This window comes from Sinohyriopsis cumingii, chromosome 1 (assembly GCF_028554795.1).
Source record: "Sinohyriopsis cumingii isolate HCF-2022 chromosome 1, ASM2855479v2, whole genome shotgun sequence".
Lineage (NCBI taxonomy): Eukaryota > Metazoa > Mollusca > Bivalvia > Unionida > Unionidae > Sinohyriopsis > Sinohyriopsis cumingii.
The window spans coordinates 117,789,333-117,813,213 of record NC_142961.1 but is presented as its reverse complement, the minus strand read 5'-3'; the positions used below and the strand labels follow the sequence as shown (position 1 = coordinate 117,813,213).

At 35.2% G+C, this 23,881-nt stretch overlaps 1 protein-coding gene across 4 annotated transcripts in view; it reads left to right on the top strand.

The window, feature by feature from the left end:
• Window positions 1-10,297: 10,297 nt before the first annotated feature.
• Window positions 10,298-23,881, top strand: part of LOC149807722 (receptor-type tyrosine-protein phosphatase epsilon-like) — a 294,518-nt gene continuing 280,934 nt past the window's right edge. For 3 of the 4 annotated variants that reach the window (XM_089969775.1, XM_089969783.1, XM_089969765.1), the window contains exon 1: window positions 10,298-10,480. In XM_089969775.1, the coding sequence (XP_089825901.1) occupies window positions 10,354-10,480 (127 nt within the window). In that variant the 5' untranslated portion in view covers window positions 10,298-10,353. The remainder of the gene's footprint in view (window positions 10,481-23,881) is intronic. The other variant, XM_089969790.1, reaches the window with a different exon arrangement.

Here is a 23,881-nt window from a genome sequence, read left to right as displayed (position 1 = left end):
TAGTTCACATTTAAAACATGCACAGTGGAGAGAATGTTTGCATACCTCTATGCTACATTAATGTAATGTGGATGATATTTCTTTTGGATATTGTACTTTTGGAAATTTTACATGATTTAAGCACACTGCTAACTAAAATGACTGCTCCCTTGTGTTAAAAAATCAGTCTGAATTAGTCTAAAGTACACTATACATAGCAGCTATTAAAATAGGGAAAATGAATTTTGCCAGACTAGACAATACCAGCTTCTGAAAGTGCAATGAATGAATTACCAAATATATAAAATGTAAAACAAGTTATCAGCTCTTTTTTATACAATTTACCTCTGAAGTTCAGGAAGTGAAAATGACCAAGTAGAGCTAGCACTTTTTTGAAAGGTGCACATTTGAAGTAAGGCCAAGCTGTATACTCTATAACCCATAGTACACCCATCAATCATACACCAAAATAAAGGGAATTAAAGGTTCTTTGCATTATACCTAAGATATACAAGGTCTTTTTTAAATGGCCAGTATAACCAGTGAGGAAAGCCGGGGACATTCTTTTTCTTTAAAATCCTAACCCTATGCAAAATGCGAAACTGTATAGCGCCACCTAAGTAATAAATATATGAAATGATGGTTGCTTCTCTCTGACTGCCATACCTTTTAATTGATTCCATGATAATCAGCTGTATAAACTGCCACATGACAGTTGGATATGGGATCTAAGTGTGACTGTTTACTTTTTAATTTGGGTCAAAATATGTCTCTTTTTTCACCGGAGATTACTGAAAATAGTATTTTTCAAAACTTGTCTATGTTAGGATTTGGGAGTCAAAAATTGTGTTTTTTGTGGGACATTTCATGTTGTGGCAGGTATGAAACTAATTTTGTTATTAAAATATAGAAATCATACAAAAAGATGACTTTGAAGACGAGTTTTAAAATTGAAATGTTTGTATTAGGTGTGAAATTAGTAGGATCCCATTAGAGATGAAATTTAATTAAAAGTACCAGCTATTAAATTTTAGGTCCATGTCAGTGAAGGGGCAAATTTCTGGCGATCAATGAAGAACACATTAACTTGGGCCAGAGAACAATTAATTAGATTTATGGGACAGGCGCATATCAAATCACCATACTGCCATAATCAGTAATGTCTTTTCGAGGGGAGAATTTTATTCTTAATTAAGCATTCATTTATTTAGCCAACAGAAGACTGGTAAAGACAAAAGCTAACTTCGATTACATAGTGTAAATGTCAGAATTTAAAGATTCCAGAACACTCAAACTACAAGGTCAAGTTGACCACAACTTTGGCGCCTTGGCATATATATTTGATTTTGACTGGATACGCTAAATTAAGGGCATGTCTTTCACACGAAACTCTTTAGGCATTAAATATTGTCTTCATTGAAATTCACATCAGTCTAAGCTTTTCTACAAGAGAAAACAAGTGTAAGAAGAGACCGAGAGTAAATTTGGGAGAAATTCTCTCGTAAAACTTTTGTCCAAAAGGAGTTGTCAAGGAAAGCTGACAAACAAATTTGGTGGTAGAAGTGAGGAATGCTTGAAAGCTTCAAGGTATTTGTGACAATTCCATGTAATTTGTTGATGCCCATATATAATGCTTTGCTGAATTTATTTATTTTTATTTGCATGAATCTATTTGCTACATTCGTGTATCAATTTGCTTTATGAAATATAACTGTGATGAGTTTATGCATAGGTAGTCAAACATTAATCTTCTTTAGATAAGTTTGACGAATTGTTTGAATTTGTCGTATTGTTTGCATAAGAATCAGGTTCTAAGAATTTCATGCATTACATTAGTTAATATGAGTTACGAGAATCCGTGTGAATTCACCAAATTTAGAAGATTTCACGTATGATTAAGGTTGAGTGTATATTGACTGAAATTAATGTTGTTAAGCCATGAAGCGTGATTTCATGTATGTATAGACTTGAATGTGTCTATTCACTAAACATGAAATAGTAAGGCATATAATGTATTTCATTCATTCACTTGTAAAAATTGAGGCTGGCTGGGAACCATTATGCCTCGTGTGGTGTTAATGTGTGATGAATTAGCCATTAAACTAACTAGGGTCATTATAGAACATGTGGGGCAAACTGATAGCTTTGGCATCTGTTTAGCACCGATAGTAAGATCTGATAACGAGAGGGGAATAATGCAAACCCCTGTATCATAAACAACAGAAAATTTAGGTCGTCTCTATTTATTTTTTTTAAAGGGAGAAAATAGCTCCTGTGACGTATTATCTCTGAGATATATCCTGTGATGTATTATCTGAGATGTATCCTGTGACATATTATCTCTGAGACGTATCCTGAGACGTATAGTGAGACGTATTATCCTGAGATCCAGGTATCTGTGAATCTACTTGCTATGCACAGAGTTGAGGGTCAAAAGTGGCAAGACAGAGGAAAGTCGAAGGAACAGCTACAGTGGAAGTGGAGTGAACCAGAGAAGCAGGTTATGCAATTGTACAAGGCATTGACTTCGATTGTTCACTCGATCCCATGATGAACTAATTCTATCAGTAAAACAGATCAGCTACTTTATTTAAATATATTTGTGTTTTGCAATTTGGTGAGAGTTTTATTTCTAGAAGCAGAGTATAATCCTGATGTAATAAATTCTCACAGTTGTTTTATGTAATTGATTAAGTTGTTGTTTACATGTGCGGGGGCTCGTGTTCGTCTGTTCTGTATATCTGCTCAAATCTCTATCTGTTCCACCTATAAGTTTCACCACTTATATTTATATTTACTCAAACCAGGCCTCCGTTACGGATCACTGCCATCTCACCTGTGTCTGCATGGGTTTGAGTCTAGGATTCAGCCAATGTGGGTATGTGAGAAAGCTTGCCAGTAGCTTCTCGTGGGTCGGTGGTTCTTCCCGGGGTTTTCCCGGGTTCTTCCTCCACCAATAATACTGGCCGCCATGCATAGCCTATCGTGTGCTGAAATATGGCATTAAACCCAACAACAACAACAATCAAACCAGGCAATAACATCAAGGACAGTCAACCTCTAGATAACGAGAACCAAATTAAGTGGATGCCTTGAAAGAAGATACAATCCGCCAACCCACAAACCTCTTGCAAGAAGAGGGGACTTTGTGTAAGGTTTCTACAAGGTGGACCATGGGTCGCTTACACTGTCATTTCAAATCAAAGCAGTACATGAAACATTTACAAAGTCCTATAATATCAGAGTTTGAAGAAGATACTTTTAATAGCACTTACGAGTTGAACGATGAATGTAGAAGTTTTGAATTTGAACCCGATAAAGCCTCCTTAATGTAGTTGATACTTAATTCCACGATTGATATGTACTGTATATGCTTGTTTATACGTCAAGTCCAGCTGCAAACAGTACAACCAAGATCTGCTGTTGCATTATGTGCTGACATTTAATCAGGGGAAAAAAGAGCATAGACCCTGATCTGGTGCATTGTGCAATGACAGATCAGGGTCTGTTGTTGTTGTTCGATTTGACACATAAGTGAGTATTTGTGGTATTCATCTTTTCAAGACCTACATCTGTATGCATACTTTTATATGTAAAGGTACAGAAAACTCTAAATATTCTTATTTAAATTTCTCTTGTTGGCTGGTTTGCACTACCTTAAGATGCTTTTTTTGATATTATATTTATTTAATCCGACATTAAATCGGCAACAAAGTGGGAAAAAAAATTAAGCATTTTTCATAACAGAATATACACCTGATTTATCTTTGCATGTGTATATGTGTGTATATATATGTGTATATATGTGTTTGTGTGGATGTGTGTGTGAGATAATGCTGTGTGACTCCACATGTATTTAAAATTAGAGCAGGTCATATGTTCTTATTTTTATCTGCTTACTATATATATATATGGAGTGGCATTTACAGTGTAGTGTTTTCAGTATCCATCTGTCTTAAATAAAATGTCTATCACAAATTTTATTTCTGCTGAATAACTTTTGAAGGACTTAATGCACTGAAAAGACCTAGCTAAATTTCAGTTCTCACTGTTTTCTGTATATATTTGATGCAGTTATGGTCCCAGTTTCACTTGAAGTTTTCATGGAATGAAAACAAATTTGGTGTCTACTTCGAAAAGACCTTGTTTTTATTCTCACTTTTTCCAGCAAAGTTTTTTCATGTTATGGGCTTCAATTTCCACTTAATAATATTTGACAGAATTTTTCATTGAAGCCAAATTTGATACGAGCCTTTACATTTACTAGACTTTGGACAGGTTTGACTTAAATTTATTTTTTTATTTTTTTACCTGGAATTTTGCCCTTGAATTGCATCCCATTGGCAGAGGGCAAACAATGTCATTACAATGTAGATGAATTTCAGTTTGATGTTGTTCTTTTGAATAACTAAATGCATTATAATGCATCTGCCTGTAAAGTTCTCATATTTGCATATATGAATTAGATTGATTTTGTTTGTGCTTTACGGTAGCACAGCAACACAAGAAGGTTATTAATTGTCGAGACACTTGGAGAAAAGTGTCGTGCTCAAGGACACATAACTTTTGCTTATCCAGGCTGTTTTGATGTAGGATTTGAACCTGCGCCCTTTTGGTTAGGAGTCTCGCATGCTAATTGCTGACCCAGTGGCTCCTGAATTGTATTGAGCAGCACACTACTGTTAGTTGATTAAGGAACGGATTGCAAGATGGATTCAGGCATTGTTAGAATAAATTCTTTACTTAAAGAGCCAAACATAATCATTTAATTATGTACAGATTGATCCTCAGGAGAGCAAATTTTGTTGTAAGCTTTAATTTTATTTCAGTTTTTCACTTTTGATTTTGTTTTAAAGTACAACAATGCAAGTAGGGTATATGGAGGCAGTTGGGGTAAAGTGTCATGTACCATATTAATCAATCCAGGCTGATCCAATGGTAGTTTTTATTTTATCTTGCATTTACATACCTGTATATTTACTTATTTCTTTCCTAAAAACTACATGAAGCTCAGCATATACTTGTTTCCTGATGGTCTGTTTAATATTAAGATTTGATACAAGTAAACCGAGGAACTAGACCTAAACTGACCATTGTTGCAGCACCCAGAGAGTATATAGGTTTTTTTAAATTTATTTCCCCTGTAAGTGCCTCGGGATCCCATGAGATGGAACTGGTCATGTGATGAGTCAGTGAATGGTCCAGCGTCAAGAAGTCAGTACATTGTGTTTTTCTCGAGTTTTAAAATTTTGTTATTCTAGTAATTTACAGCTGAACTTTCCTGCAAATTTTAAATTAGCGTGGGGCAGAAACTTCCTCTACCATTTTAAAGGTCTTATACAGTCATAACTGTACCGTACTTCATTGCTTCATTGTTTATGAGTGTCGTCTCATGCACAGCTTTGCACAATGGCAGAATCAGGACAAAGCCGAAAGTATCCTGCTGGGTATGGACTATTGCAAGAAATATTGCAAAATAGAGCAAAGCAGCATTTAGCTGATAAGGCCAAAGATTTCTCCATCATGGTTGCAACAAAATGCAATGATTCCCAAGGGGGAACAACTGTACAAAATGATAGCCCTCTAGCCTGTAGTGGCATCAAAATCAAGGAGAAACCCAGCATCTACAGATAAGGGGACTACGCTATTACCGACGAGTTCATCACGTGATTGTGAAATCTCGAGAGTGTGACAGAAAACGTGACATCGCCCAGATGACAGTCTTATTGAACGACAAGTGACACCCAATCAATTGATGTGTGACCACCAGTTTGAATTATTGACACATTTATGATAGCAACTTTGAAGTCACAAGTTGAAAGTCTTAGCAAGAAAACAATTGTCTGATAGGCCATGATGTGATGGACCGGCATGAAAACGTTTACAGACGGAAAATAGTTCAGCATAACCAGGGAAGTGATCTTTCTAACACCGGTGAGGAAGATGTCGATGACTTTGAGCATGTTTTTCAAAACTTAATAGCATCACCACCAAATTTACCCTCAGGAAACGACATCCTGAAAGAATTCTCCGACTTTTATGAAGTGCATGATTGTTGTGGGCCACCCGTTCAGGAGTGCTTGGCCAAAGTTGTGAATGCAGGATTCACTCACTCACTGCCAGGGCCCAAATAACATAGGATAAATTTAAGGACTTGAGTGAAAAATACTTAAGGCTACAAAATTGCAAACATTTCAGTGTGCCTAAAGTAAATCTTGAAATGTGGGCAAAATTGAACAAAGCTACAAAACAAATGGATGCCAAGCTCCAAAAGTTCCAAGGAACTGTTGCTAAAGCTAGTGTTCCCCTTCTCAGGCTCATGGATGAATTACCACATAATAAGTTAGACTGTACACCTGCAGATGTAAATAAATGCTTGAAGATGATGGTAATGTATTGCGGATGCTTTCTTCTGGATTTTGTGACATGTCTCATAAGAGGAATGAACTGTTCAACCTGGATCTCCATTACAGTTCTCAAACTCTCTGTGCACCCCAAAAAAAGGTAACTGACATCCTGTTTGGAGATGATCTGTCTACAAAAGTTAAAAATATTGCAGATGCTCAGCGATTGGGAACAAAGTGTGGAAGAGATTACTAGATCAAATGGCCCATGATATTTGGTTTTGGTGTATAGAAAGACAGATTTGGTTGAGAGCTTGCCATCTTCCTGGGAAGAATAATGTAGAAGCAGATCACCTATCTAGGAATTTCAGTGATGATGCAGAGTGGATGTTAAACAAAGCAATCTTTAATAAAATTTGTGCAATATTTAGACAGTTTGATATTGATATGTTTGCCTCTACATTGAATCATCAAATTCACAAATACGTGTCACACAGACATGCATGGGCCATTGATGTCTTCTCTATGATGTGGTCAGACCTAATTTTATATATGTTCCCACCTTCAGCCTTGTGGGACGTGTTCTTCAAAAGATGGTAGATGACTGTGTAGAAGTGGTTCTTGTAGCACCATTGTGGACAACACAGCCCTCAGGTTTCCCTGCCTTTTGTGACAAATTATTCAGCAATTGTACATTGTTCCACAGATTCATAAAGGCATATCAGGACATGCTGCCAGTGTCATACTCGACTCATGAAGAGAATCTACAAGGAAACAATGTTGGACACATCTCCAGAAATGGTTGCACTTTTCAGTTGGGAAACATATGTATCCCCATGATCCACCTGTAAATTTGGTCCTGGCTTTCCTGACAGAACTGTTTGATTTAGGTTTAGGTTACAGCTAGGAGTTGGGCCCATCAACACTGCCAGATCTGCTATATCTGGTTTAGTTAAATTGAGTAGTATTGTTTACCAAGGTAATAATGTGCTCATAAAAGGATTTTGAGAGGAGTTTTTCTACATAGGCCATGTTTGCCAAGATATGGCATAACCTGGGATGTGAGAACTGTGCTTCAGTATCTAGAAAAATTGTCTCCCTTGGGGAACATTTCTTTGAAACAAGTGACTCAGAAACTAATGATCCTGTTGGCCTTACTTAGTGGTCAGAGATGCCAAGCTTTGCATGTCATAAATACTGATGATATTACTAATTGTTCTGATAGAGTTGTTGTCAGAATTATGGACCTTTTGAAGCAAAGTAAACCTAGTCAACATCTATAACAAATAACTTTTTCTGCGTAGCATGATAAAACACTATGTATAGTTGAAACCTTACAAGAATACATCAGTAGAAATTCTATCCTTTGGGGAAATGAGAAAGAATTATTGATAACCACACAACCTCCTTTTAGAGCTGTTGCTAAAAGCACTATAGCAAGATGGATCAAGACTGTTATGAAGGAGGCAGGGATTGATACATCTAATTTTGGGCTCACAGCACTAGAGCTGCATCAGGCACTGATGCAGTTAAAATGCAGTTAAAATTAAACTGTCTTTGCATACTATTATTAAGACTGTAGGATGGAGTAATGATGCACTGTCTCAAGTTTCTATCATAAACCTGTATCAGATAGCTTAGATTTCAGCAGTGCTGTGCTTGGGAAGTCCCAGCTATACAAAATTTTGATTCAATCGCAGATGAATATATACTGTTCTTTGTAGTTTTATATAGTATCACAAATATACATTTTACTTTATTTTTTCTTCATTGTTGTGCTTGGATGCGTTATCTCATGGCATCATGAGGCACTTACAGGGGAAATAATATTACACAATTAAACAAGACTTACCAAAGTCACAGTTTGATTGGGATTTTATGAACCCGTATTAGCGCCTGAGGGATCGCATGCCCACCCATATGCAAATTAATTATCTTCATGCATATCCCACCCTATTGTTTTTCTCTGAGGCATCAAAGCTGATTATATGCTCTAAAGACTGACTCATCATGTGACCAATTCCATCTCATGTGATCCCTCAGACACTTACAGAATCAGGTCACAATTAATAGTTCTGGTTCAGTACCCACAAATGTAGTTCTAGTCTATTTTTAGAAAAAAGTTTCCTTTCTCATTTAGGTGGTGATAGAAGAGTTAGACTATCTATGCATTTTTGTTTGGGATTTAAAGGTAATTGTTTTATCTTGAGAATATGAGCTCAGGGTGTGGTTGTCCATATGTATTTTGGCAACAATGCATGGTGAGTAATAAGGCCTTGGTGATGATCTGGAAGTGAAATCTGTGTTCTGTACATTACATGCTGCACTATTTAGAGTCCAGCCTCTCAAAAAATTGGAGGTCAACCTTTGACAAGAATGTCACAGTGAAGTTATCTTTGAAGGTATTTTAGATTAACATATGATTTGTATTGATTGTCACATAGTGGAAAGGTCAGTACTGAGAAACAAATGTAGATAATATAATTTAGTAAAATTAATTGTGTTCTATGTCCTTACAGGTTCATAAAGTCCCAATCAAACTGTGACTTTGGTAAGTCTGTTTAATTGTGAAATTTTAAGCCAAGAATCTCTTATGTATGCAATCCTGGTAAAAATTTGATACGTATTCCTGAAAGAGGCTTAAGAGTGTAAGATTGTTAAGTAAAAAGAAAAAAAGGTTAGACGTACAATATTCTTATTATAATACTATAGGATCCATAGAGTAAACCACTTTGTAATGAAGTACATGATACATAATGTTTCTACCTATTCATAACAATTGGAATATTGACCATGCAGACCACACCTTGTAATATAAACCATGCTATTATAAAGGCCTATTGGTTAGGGATTTTTGTTGCTGACCTAGTTATATTTCCAACTGTGATGTCAGTCCTGAATGTAAGACGCTGTAATTACACTTGATGTTCTGCCTGGGCCTAATAGTTAGGGTTGTTTATTTTGACCTGGTATTTCCAGCTGTGATGTCAGCCTTAATTGTAAGACACTGTAATTACACTTGTTAATTTCATGGAGAATGCAGGTGCTTTTGTATATTTCCTGCTAATAGAACATGCAGGTGCTCTTGTATATTACTGATGGGTCCCACACAAACACTTGAGTGTATAGCATTGTAGTGATCCTTCTGAAGTCTTCTTCAGTCCTTTTCATAGGGGGTTACAATATATGATAACTTATAAATGAGTCTGTTGCAGCAGTGTGCATAGACTCGGCTCTCCTGTTGCATAACGCCAGCAGATCTGGCTCTTTGCAGTTTGTATGGATTAATCAGTATAACAGTCTGAATTGCCATTGCATAATGTGCCTGCTGATCAGGGTTTATATTGTGTGCAGTTGGATCGAACACACACACACACATATATACCCTTTTTACAAATATAAATGTCATTTAGATGTATTTTGCAATTTGAGATGCAGTATGTCATTTTAGATGTAATATGTCATTTTTGTAATTTTAAATGTATTATGTCATTTTTGTAATTTTAAATGTATTATGTCATTTTTGTAATTTTAAATGTATTATGTCATTTTTGTAATTTTAAATGTATTATGTCATTTTAGAAGCTGTACGTCATTTTAGAGGCAATGTACCATTTTAGATGTATTATGCCATTTTAGAAGAAATGTAATTTTAGAAGTGTTAAGCTATTTTAGATGTATTATACCATTTTAGAGGCAATGTATTTTAGATTCAATATGCCATTTTGGAGTTAGTATGTCATTTTAGAGGTAATGTACCATTTTAGATGTATGATGCTATTTTAGATATTGTATGCCATTTTAGATAATTGAATCAGGCATAAAATTACTACAGTACAGTATCTCCATGGAGTACAAGCTGAAACAACAAAATATCATTATAGTCCTGCTATGTGGGTATTTCCGGTACAAGAATTTTTGTTTGTGCGCAGTCAGTTTTGTCGTCCATCAATATGTCTACTTCTACCATTTAGGATACTTTGCAAATGATACTGGATTGTAGTTAGATGCAGTTCCTTAAATCCTCAACATGCAGGAGTCTGCTGTGTTTTTTGCAATTAGCCATGAAAATTTGGATGATGAAAATGAACTGTCGTTCTTTTTTCCAAACTTGATAATTGGATATAAACATTATCTTTATAATCAGGCTGATGAAGGTATGTATAACAACCACATCTTTCTGAATACATGCAAAATAAAAGTTTGCTTCTAATTACTTTGTGATTGGATTATAATTTTGGCATGCTCTCAGATGTTCAGTTCAATTTTTTGTGTAACTGATTTAATGAAATTGTAAGTGGGTTTTTTTGTGGATGCTTATTTTATTAGATTTTTGACATTATTTCCCTGCAGTTAATTTTACTTGCAACATGTAGCTTATGAGTAACACTGTGTTCCTAATGTAGGATGCATGATGACAATTTAAGAAGCATGAAGTAGAAATTTATGTATAATATTTTTGGTGTGAGTAACAAATTTTGTGTGTTCACATTATTGATTTCAGGACAGTAGCAACTCAGACATGTTGCATTTTGCTCAGTATTCATTGTACAGCTATTTAAGATAAAATATCCAGTGGACACTGAAATGTGACTAGTTGACTATGTTACATAAAAGATGGGAAAATGAAGTTTCAGTTCTCATAGAATGAAATTATGCAGGGCACATGTGATTTCTCACAATATTGGCTCTTGTCACATGTGCAGTTTACCATGTAATTATGGAAACATTAGTGGAGAAGAAAATATTAACAAATCAAGTTGTCAGGTTTTGCATTTATCTCCCAAATGGTGAAAAAAAACTTGACAGATTGCCATCGTAGATGGCACAAATCATTAGGAAGCTAAAAAATTCATTTTGTGACATGCATGCTTGCCTGATTGATCAGGGGTAAAAGGTCACAGACATGGAAAACTTGCATTAAGGTTTTTGTTCAAGGTTTTTCATTTGCATATATTACCTAAAGCTGTCAATGGATTTTTTACATACTTGGGGTGAATCATCATGACATCAAAATAATTTATTCTGTAACACATTATTGGTCTTTTAAGTTGCCATCAAGGTTAGAAATTTTAAATTAAGGTTTTGTTTTCAAAAAAATTAAATTGGTTATTTTTCTGAAACTTGATTTTCTTCATATATTAGATGAATTGTTATGAATCGTTCTGGAAAAAAATGCTCCTTCAGTCTCTTGACCTAGGGGTAAGTGTCACATTTTGATAGCAATGCATCCATTGATCAGGGTTCCAGCATGCTGGTCCTGATCCTATTGGGATCTACTGACTTGTTTATTAAAACTGGAATGAGAATTTGATTGCACTTTCCTAGGCTACAGTTTGTTTAAGGAAGGGATGCTAGTCTCTAATCAGAAAACTTAAGACAATAAAGCTGGTCTTTTTAATTGGCAGCATCAGTTATTTTAATCTGTCACATCTGATGCATATTATTTTCATGTCTGTTTCGTACACACTGCAATTTGAAATAATGAAAAGACAATGAGTTTGGATATGATCTAAATGAAATTAGTTTTATTGACAATAAACTGACAAGAATATGTTCATGCTTACTACTACTACTACTACTACTATGATTACTACAACTTCAATGACTACTACTGATATGACTACTACTATGACTACCACTACTTCAATGACTACTACTGATATGACTACTACTATGACTACCACTACTACTAGGACTGCTACTATTATGACTACTACTGTGACAATTACTACTATGACTACTGCTAGTAATATGACTACTGATATGACTACTATGACAACTACTACTATGACTACTATTACTACTATGACTACCACTAGTATAACTACTACTATGACTACTTTTACAACTACCACTACTGCCATGATTACTACTGCTATGATGACTACTACTACTACTACTACAAATACCACCACTATGACTACTACTACTACTACAACTACTGGTACTCTGTTGTGCTTGCCAGAAGACAACAAAAAAGGGGAGTAAAATGTAAGCACAAAATGAACACTCAGATTTAAAAGTATGCAAATTTTTGGTCTTCTCTTTACAACTCATATCCTGAAAGTGGGTTCACAATAAGACACAGTATTACTGGTTGAGCATTGAAACTTGGTGGATGAAGAACATCACCACTGACATACTAAAATAGTTAATCTCCTTTTTGTTACTGAAACTTTACTGTGATTTCCCTGCAGGGTAGGTGGTTGATATTTTGTTTTACATTTAATAAATCAAATTGCCAATTAGGTGTCTTTAACAAGATACTTTTAACGGCATTTTATCAGAAATTTGTCTTCATAATATTTGACGGAGCTGAAGCTTAATATATCTTCAAGATCTTCGATGAGTGCAGAAATGGGTGAGATCTATGCGTGTTCATAAGGTGAGTTTGGTTTAGCTGAACTTCCTGCCACGCTGTAAGTTGCATTTTTATCAGACTTTTATCAGACTTTGAATATAGGCTTAGATCTTGCGTAACTGCTGCAATGTGCAGGATCTTTGCATATTAATGAGGTGATCTTGCATGTGAACGACTGAGTTTTTCGTTTATCATTCTGTTCCAATTTGAACACAATTGGGGGAAAAAGGTTTAAATCATTACAATATTGGATAAGTAAAGTTATGAGCAATAATCCATGCATGTTATTGAGGTTCAGCATAACAAAGCAAAATATTCTTTATTAAACTTGGTAAATGTTAAAAAAGTAAATTATCTTGCTTATGATTGGCGGAGTTTCTTACCACTTGAGAAACTGTATTTCTGACCCAATTTTAATCAAACTTGGTAAATAGGCTGATGTTGTCAAGCTGTTGGGCGATTTTTATTATGATTGAGGTGTATTCATATTTACGAGGTGATCTTGTACCTCATCGGATGCGTTTTTATTAACACTGTAGAGACTGAGTTTGGATAGGATTTTGATCAGACTTGGTAAATATGCATTTGTCAGCAAGGTTTTTTGAGTATGAAATATTTTCATGCATATTAATGATATGACCTTGCATATGACTGACTCAGTTTGTCAGCACTCCAGGATGGCTTCAAAATTACGAGCCAAGGACTGTGCATATTATTTATGCCTTTTAGAAATAATTTATGTTCGGATATAGTAAATCAACACGAAATAAAGCTTGTTTACAGTGGTTTTGTTCTTGCAGTAATACATAAGCCTGAAAAGTGAAATGGTCAGCTTTTAAGTCTTGTTGGTCAAGTGATAGCTGTCCAGCTTGGGCTTCTTTTTTTTTTCTCCATAGGAAGTGGGTAGAACGTCAACAAATTCCCTCCACCCCCACTAATGTTTCCATCATAAAAGAGTAATCAATTATTAGGTACTTGTTCATAATCCCCTGCAAAGAGGTGTGTAGTTTTAATGAAGCTTTAACAGTTTGAGTCACATCACTAAAATATCTGCAGCGTGGCAAGCTTATAGTATTGTCTTACGCACTGAGGTAACATGCCACATACATGTCACTTCACGTCCCACCCAGTCACATTATCCAGCTCAACCAGTCCTAACACTAACTGCTTAATGCTGAGCACACAGCGAGACAGCTGTTAGTACCATTTTTATAAGTCATTGTTATGCCTCGGATGGGGATTGAACCCATGACCTCCCACATGATAGACAGATACTCTAACCACGTGGGCCACCGAAGCGGTCCCCACTGTGAAGGAACTATGTGAAAATTTAAACATTTATTGTAATATTTATTGATTATAACCTCTCTAATAAAAGGGCTAGATTTAATAGAACTGAAAGTTGATTCACCCAATTTTAATGCAAGTAGTATTATGTACAATTGATGTAATGCTTGAGAAAGTAATTCTGAAATTATCTATTGAAGAATTTGTAGAAATAATGCTTTCAGGTACCAGCTATTTTGTGCCAGCTATTTTTTTTATAGTGAACCTTATTTCAATTGCTTTCCAAAAACAAATTCTTTTCTGGTAGAACCTGAGAACTATTAAAAGATTTAGGTGTGATTTCATAATTTCCTTAGTTACATTTATTAAAAAAAGTAAAAAATTGAACAGGATCTTTGATTGATTGATTGATTGGATTTATGTCATGTGCGCCCAAAACGGCATGTGCGACGGGTTTATTCCGGCACAGCGGATGCTAAATTTTCCTAAGGAAAGTTAATTACTGCCACATCCCCCAGGCGTTTATGTGCTCAAGGAGCACTGCTAATTTAGGCGTCAGGTCGTAGGACTATATGTCTCTAATGAATTGAATGAAGGGCTTTCATGAGTGGGAATGGGCCCAACACACATGTTGAAAACCATAGAAATTGATACTGTGGTTTTAAAACTTTTCCTAATCAAAAATGTATTGCAAATAACTCATTTTTGCCTGTTTCAGCCAAAATTGTATATAACTGAAGACAGGTCACCAGCATGTATATAATTTTTTTATAAAAATTAAGTATATTCCATACTGCAAGTCATCCGATTTTAGTATCGTTAACATTTTTAAATTCAACACATTTGTGAGATAAAACAGACATATTGGGTTTCTAATTGTTGCAAATACAAGACTCCTTATGATAAAGTAATGATATTGTATATCCCTTGTTATAATGCTATCCTTGTGAATCGTAATAAAGTTGTGTAGTGATACAGCCTTAAAGTATATGATATCATACTCATTATAATTCTATCCATAGGAGCCTTAGATTATACATGCCTTATAATGAAGTACATTATACAGTAGTCCCTCATTATAATGTTATCCATTGGAGCCTTAGAGCATGTCATATAGTGAGACTTATAATACAGTACTCAATACAATGCTATCCATAGGAGCACTGGGGTATATTGGCCTTATAATGAAGTACATGATACAGTACTCCCTCATTATAATGTTGTCCATTGGAGCCTTAGAGTATAACTGCATTATAATGAGGTACACTATACAGTACTCATGGTGCTGTCCATTGGGCTGGCAGATCTGGGTCTATGTTGCTTGTTCTGATGATTACTCCTAATAGACTTGATAGATCTAGATGTGCCAGCACATCATTTGATAGCAGTTCTGGCTCTGTGATGTTTGCTGTTTACTTATAAGTGAGACTATATGGTATGGGTTAATACATTCACTGTTTTTGAAGAGCCCAGAAGCTACTTTGAGAGACAGCTATTTTTTATTGCAAAATGAGGAACTGTAACCTCAGTCTTGCTTGTTGATTACAAACCAAGAATATGTGCCAAAGAAATATATATGTTGTAGAAAAAATGTACTGATGTCAGATCCTCACTTGCTCTTTATTGTTATATATGTTATCTGGTTTTCTTTTTTTTCTTCTGTCCTCTTCAATCTTATTAGCTGTCAGTGCTTCCTTATGCAATAACTTACAGCTGTTGCTTTTAAGTTACTTAGAAAAAACTCTTTCTAGCAGACTTCTGGTTATAAAAGATGCTTGCTCATATAGGACAGTAATGATGAACTTGTTTAGAACACCTGTCTTGAAAACAATTTTTAGTCTTTTATGTACAAATGTCAAAATTTTCAAATTTACTTTACACTGTTTAAGATGGAGACTGAGAGGATTCAAAGTGTTTTTAAAGTCAATGCAGATGTTAAGAATTGGTTTAATTTCTTTCTATCCTTTATATACATATATATATATATATATATATATATATATATATATATATATATATATATATATATATATATATATATATATATATATACACACACAATTGTTTTTGTTACTTGTTTTTGTGTTCACAAATATTGTATAAATAACAATAATTTTCGTCAAGCATGCCTTGGTGGAAACTTGACATAGAGTTAATGTTGGCAATGGTTGTATGTCTGTCTGCCTATACTTTTGTACATGCATCCCTGCATATATACACCCTAGATTACCATGAAAGTTTTTATTTGCTAGACAGTGGTGGAGTGCTTGTTGGACTTATAATTTTTGGTTGCAAAGGTTGAGGTCATTTGTAGCTTCGTTAAATAATATCAATAATAAAATCTTAATTAGGGTGATACAGTTAAGTTTTTATTTGGTTTTGTGATGTTTAAAGCCATTTTTCAGTACGTTTGATACACTCAAAGTAACATGATGGTCAGTATATTTAGTGGAGGAAGAACTCAGAATGACCCTGGGAAGAACCACTGAGGCATGGGAAGCTTTCTTACCTGCCCACAAATGGGGCCCTCGGTGGCCAAGTGGTCTAGAGCAGAGTGCTTGCCTTTTCTGGTCACTGCCATCTCACCCATGTCCATGTGTGGGTTCGAGTTTCGGGCCCAACCAATGTGAGTATATGAGAAAGCTGCCACTAGCTTCCCGTGAGTCATTGGCTCTTAACAGGTTTTTCCCTTTTTTTTCTTCTCACCAGTTATTCCAGCCAAAATGTATAGACTATTTTGTAATGAGAAATGGTGCTACACCCCAAAGCATTTATAATTATTGAATAAAGGACCGCTCTGGTGGCCTAGTGCTTATAGCATTACCAAAGACTTATAAAAATGGTACTAACATGACTTGCTTGGCACACAGCATCAAGAGGTTAGTGTTAGGACTGGTCAGCCTGGTGTCAGGATAATGTGATTGGGTGGGACATCATGCTACATGTCCATGGTATGATGCACCAGTACTAGACATTGCTATAAGCTGACACACTGCAGACATCATAGCGATATGACTGAACAATTGTTAAAGCTACGTTAAAAATCCAAATTACACATATTGAATAAAGTGTGTCCTAACCTATTTTAGATTTTACTTTGTACTAACCTATTTTAGATGTTACTTGTGATGAAAGGAAAGCACTGATAATGCTCTTTAACATCTTTAGACATAGAGTTCCAAGTATTGGACAGTTCCAAATGATTGGAGAGTGTCAAATATTGGACAGTTCCAGATGACTGGATAGTTCCAAATGACTGGAGATTTAACAGTTCCAAATCATTGGAAAGTTCCAAATATTGGACAGTTCTAAATGTCTGGAAAGTTCCAAATGATTGGACAGCTCCAAATATTGGACATTTCCAATGATTGGAGAGTTTCAAATATTGGACAGTTCCAAATAACTGGATAGTTCCAGATGACTTGAGATTAGACAGTTCCAAATGATTGGAAAGTTCCAAATATTATTGGACAGTTCCAAATGACTGGACAGTTCCAAATATTGGACAGTTAATAATGACTGGACAGTTCCCGATTACTGGACTAGAAAAGCCAAACTATTTATACTATTCCCATTTGGGATTAGTGAGAATAAAGTTACTTGATCACTTGGAACATAGTATCCAATATCCATATTAGTATTGTGTATCCTTTTACTAAATGTGTCATCTGTATGCTGTATATACTTGCATAATCTGTGTCCGGATTAGAGTCTGAATTGTTTGTGTTACTGATAACTACTAATAAACTATATCAACCCATATCTGCTGGCACATGATGTAACACCATATCAGTGTGTTTCAAGCTTGGAGATGGACTTGACTTAAAAACAAGTATATGTGGTAATGAAGCACTGGTCCATTATAAACTATCTTATTGATGGCACTGGGAGGCTCTATACGTTGTAGCAATCTTATATATACTAGTAATTAATATGATAAATATTAATAACATATCGACACTTTAAAATATGGCTTGGGTGGCTGAGTGGTTTAAGGCGCTTACCAGCATGGGTGTGTGGGAAAGCTTGCCAGTAGTTTCCCATAGGTTGATAGTTATTTCTGGATTCTTCCTCCATTAATTATACTGACTGCCTTGTATACATGTAGCCTATTATATATTGAAAGATGATGTTGAACCCATAACAACAACAATACTTTCAAATAAAACTGTTCTGGCCTGCACATGATGAGTAAAGATGTCATAACATAGAGGCTATTACTACTAGTGTAAATATTGATTGTATTTATATTTTTTTTCTTGTTCATTATAATTGTTTTTAATAACCCCAATATCTTTTATGCTTGTATTTCATCTTATTCATCTTTTTTAATTTAATCTTTAAATGTTTCAAAAGAAATGCCTGAAATTCTGGTACCAAATACCAGTTCCAAATATTTTCTCTGATCATCATCGTTTTCTGGAAAAGCAATTTCAGAATAATATCTGATTCATAACACACAGTTAACGTCCTGTAAATTCAGTTGTTTGCCAAGTGGATCTGTGTTCAGTGGCAAAAAAATGCGCAGTCTACAGGACAAGGTATGCAATAAATTATGTGTTGCTTGTTGATACCTTTTACATTGTTTTGGTTCCAGTTTGACATACATTGCCCTTTAATTTCTGCCAAATGTTTTTAAACTTAATGAACTGAAACAAACCAATGCACATTAAGGCTTTGTGTTAAGAAGAGCTAAGTTGTTTGTGAATTTTTAATTGCTTTTTGCAGTAAAAATTGTATCCGGTTGAGTTTTTTTTAAAAATTTATTTTGACAGTATTCCAAACTTCTTTCTTGTTGCATGTAACTTTTAAACAAAATGTTACATATATCAAAGTTACTGTGACCTGTACAAATTTTCTCATTTCTTTTGAATTTAATCTTTAAGATAGGTGCATCAGTCACAGATTATAGTGTGAAATACAGAGCAAACGTCTTACTCAACGTCTTAGAAATTCTGTATAGTTTTGAGGAGCCAGGCCAAAAACAGATTAAACTGGGTTGCTGACATTTAGATGTGGAGATTTGCAATAGTTATTTTTGTTTCATTTTTTTTAACCAGCACAGACTCTAAAAATGATACTGTATGCGTATCCATTTACGTTGCTTACCCAACTGTAAGCAGTATTTACTAAAATCTGCTCTTGTCCAAGAGTCGAAAGTTCAGCACTCACCTAGGCCGGCCTAACTTGGCTGCCTTCGTGCATCTTTTTGAAAACTGTAAAATTGAATGCAAAATTTCCCAAAATACAAAATTTACTCAGAAAATTTATTTCCATTTGATCAAAATTTACTCCAAAAATGGCAAGGGTTCAATTGCCAGTCAACCAAGAAAAGTCTCAGCAATGTGATCAGAGCTTTTATACAGCATTTTGTCAAATCATGTCTCATGAAACTGTTTAAAAGGAGACATGGGGAACTGGATTTTTAGCGTAGCTTTAACAATTTTTCTGTCATATTGCTATGATGTCTGTATTGTCACATTTTATAATGATGTCTAGCACTGAGGCATGATCGTGCTGCAAACATGTAGCTTCATGTCCAACCCAGTCATACTATCCTGACATCAGGCCGACCAGTTGATGCTGTGTGCCAAGCAAGACAGCTGTTCGTACCATTTTTATAAGTCTTTGGTATCACTCGCCTGAGGTTTGAATCTGTCACCTCATGCATCTGAGGTAGTGTATTATGTGTGTAATGTGGCTGGTTATGCCAAAATGTTGTCAGTCTTATAAAATGAATGTGTTGGCATTAAATTTTATTGTGACTTCCAGCCTATTATGGATATTTCTAAAATAAAAATATAAATATTTTCTTGTTTTAAATCAAAGTCTGTGTAGTCTTTATTTTAATTCAATCCACATTTTTGGGGTAAAGGGTTCACTAATTTTCACCCTGTCCAACCCATTGGCTTGTTGTGGATAGTCTTGCATGATTTGGGTTTACTGAATTTAGGAGTACCTTGAGAAGCTGTGTACATGTATATAATTTGGAAATGACACTGGTGGAAGTTATTTGTATTGGTGTCATTCAATCTGCATATATCCTGATTTCTTCATAGTGTACATTGTATACACAGTAATAAAGAGGTATGTGTGAGAAGCGTTATCAGCAAATTTTATGGTAAAGTTAAAATCTAAAAAATTAGAATAATCAAAGTTAAAAAGTCAGCCAGATTTATTAGTTGTAAAGTTTGCCATAAGCCAGAAAATTCCAGTGTTCAACATTTTCCACAATAAGTACATCTTTTACAGTAAGTTATTGCCACAAGTTGAACTTTTACAACATTGATTGCTCATACATGTGTGATAAAATTAATAATGAAAATTAAAGGATAACTACAGTTTATTGGCATGTTACTCATTCTTGAAGAATCTGACATGGCTATTGCATAACTGAACTTGATGAATAGACAGATTATTCATGGCTCACAGTAATACAGAGATACTGTATGTACTTGCTTATAAAACAAATCCAACTGCACAGACCCAAATGTGCCTTCATGCAATGTGCCAGCAGATCTGGGTCTGTGCAGTTTGTTAGAAGTAATCAGCCAAACAAATAATGAAAACCCTGATCTGTAGGCACATTATGTTACAGAAGATCAAAACCTTTGTTGTTTTCAGTTTGACTTGACTTATAAGCGAGTACATTTGGTATCTGAAATAGCACTCATATAAAGACTATATCTGTCTATTCTGATCATGATACTCATTTCTTAACCTTTTTCCTTTCACTTGCAGCAGCAAAAATAGGGACAGAAATAGGTACCATATTTATTCCTGTTTAAGTCAGGTCTACCTGCAAGCAGGGCATTGTGTAGAAATTTCTGGTACCCAGTAAAGTTCTGGCACCCAGTATTTTCTGTGATCTTCCTCATTTTCTGGATCTGAGAAAAGAATTCCTGTGGATGTTCATGGAACCAGATCGGTCAGTGCAAAAGGTGATGGCAGATCTGGGTCTTGTTGTAGGGTTTAACGCCATTTTTCAGCACAAGATAGGCTATACATGGTGACCAGTATAAATGGTGGAGGATGAACCGGGAAAAGACCGGAAAGAACCACTGACCCATGAGAAGTTACTGGCAAGCTTTCTCACATACCCACATTGACTGAACCTGAGACTCGAACCCACACAGCCAGAGGTGAGATGGCAATGATCCATAACGGTGAGTGCTTTAGACCACTCAGCCACTCAGGGCCTCCTATGGTGTGTTTTAAATGTGCTGCTTAACTGTTTTGTTGCATATGATTTTGTCTTGAATTAATATCCCTTAAACAAGGCTTTTTTTAACATTCCACCATATTGACAGTGTTATCCAAATCACGTAGCACATTTCTAGTTTAACATTTGATGCATCTACCAGGGTCTGTATATGTGTAATTTGATTATAATGGATGAAAAATATGTGATTGCTGGCCCTTATACCACGATTAAAATGATAATCTTTTGTAATCCAGACTTTGATGTGTGAAAGATTATTAATTCTTCCACCTCATTTCAATAAAATTTTGAATTATTGCAAGGAAACTCGGTGTGCCCATTATGTGATCAATTATTGAATTTGTTTTTGAAGGTAACTCTAACACTGCTATACAGTAGTAAATGTCAAGGCTATACAATTCTAAATAAACAATCAAAATAAGTGCTTCAATGCTTTCCCATGCTTTATTAGGATATTGACTAGGCCACCTTTATGTAAACAAAAAATCCAAAATGTCAAACTTTCCACAATGGAATGAATGATGGAATGTTGATCTGATGTAAAATTCGTACATCTTTTGAATTAGAAAAGGACTCAAATGAGATTGTTTAACTTCAAAGTCGGTTTGTAGAAATTGTTGTTTCATTGTAGCAAAAAAAATATTTTACAGTAGAAAATGAGCTGTTGCTGAGAATTGGCATCATTATGGGGGGTCGATTTGTAAAGATATGCAGTGGCTGGACTAATACTTATTTCTAAAAAATGAGCCATAAATTTATATGAAGGTTTTTAAATTGCACAAAATACTTAACAAACCCTGCATTTATGTATTCATTAAATTCTTCTTACATTTAGAAAAATCTCTAAACTAACATTTATTTTACATCAGAGACCTTGAGGAAAGTTTGTGGAGGCTTTTCACTTGGGGTGTGGACAAACCCTATACATTTTTGTGTCCAAGGGTGAAAGGGCAAGATCACTAATTAAGAATAGAAAAAAATAGTTTCTGAACAGCAACATTAGTTCTACATTCCTGTAACATTCTATGTGGATAGCTTACACTTGAGGTAAGCAATATGTCTGTTTTAAATGGTGTTTACAGGTGAAAAGTCAAGTTCACTGCAAAAGGTATGATCAATGACTGAAAAAAGAAAAATGGCTTCTGCACAGAACTATGGTTCTGCATCACATCCCAGACATTTTCTGTGGATAGCTTGCACTTGGGGTCAGTAATAATCATATACGTATCGATCCGGTGGCCTAGTGATTAGAGCGAGTTTGTGGTTCCTGCACAATATTTGCTCTACATCGTGTATCGAACCATTCTTTGTGGATTGCTTGCACTTTGGGTAAGGACTCAGCCTATCACTTTTGAGGTCTACGGTCAAGGTTACTTTGACCTATGGAGAATGTTTTCTGCACAATTATATTAGTTATACAATACAGACCTATGCTATACTTTTAGCACAAGTTGCACTTGGGGTAAGGAAGAAGTTTGCCAATTTTGGGGTCAGATATTTAGAGGTTAAGGTCACTCTTAATGAAAGAACAAAAATGGTTTCTGCAAATGAACATTAGTCATGCATCTCATTCTTGGACCCTTCTTTATGGACATCTTGCACATGGGAGTAATGAAATAGGATTGTTGACTTTGGGTGCAGTGGTCAAAGGTGAAGGTCACTATGTGAAATAATAAAATAGTTTCTCAGAATAACACCTACATTTACACAACAGATCTTTACGAAATTTTGTGCATAGTATGCACTTGGGGTAAGCATGAAGCCTATTGATTTTGAGACAAATCAGAGACTGGTTTTTACCCACAGAAACTGAGTTTGGAATCCAAGAAATGGCCTTGTTCATGAAAATCTGTGAGAGGCTGATCTGAATTTGAGACTTCTACATGAAAATCTCAGAATCAGGGGCTCTTTCATGCTCACATAAATTGAGATTTGATTCTGAGACTAAGCTTTGTCTATGAAAATTTCAGCCAAATGGGTTCTTGCTCATAAAAAGCTTTGACAATCACAGTGATCTTTATTGCTTGAGTTATTACATTTCTAGGATGCCAAAAGCTATCTTGTAATGTATGATTGAGAATGTGGTGCAACCATGCCAGAACTTGTTGATGCAGTATTTATACTATAAACAAAGTTACTAATGCTGAAAACAGTGTTGATCTCTCTTGTTACTGTATTTACCTACCCACAACACAGCATTCTATGAACAGCATTACCGTATAAACCAAATTATGTGTTTCTGGGTTTAGCATAATTGTTCACAGTTTGATAGGCAATACAAGATGGTCAGTATATTTGATGAAGATAAAACTTGGTAAGACCCAATGACCAAAGGGAACTTGCTGCAGTTGACAAGCTTTATCACATACACACCTTAGCCATGACGAGACTCAAACACATTAAGACAAGGTCGAGATGTGAGTAATCTGTAAAGGCGACCACTTGGCCGTACTGTTATAGACTGAGCTCCACTGTCACATTTTATTATTATACGAATTTACGTATATACGCTATATTCTAACGGGCTAAATGATCTTTGCTTAAATGTTATAGCAACCTCATGTGCACGTGACGGTATTTTAAAAATTCAAACATCTCACCTGACATCATGTCACAAGTGTAGCTAGTCGTACGTAGCCTGTGTTTCTGTTCAAGCAGCATCATTGTGCCATGGACCCAACATTT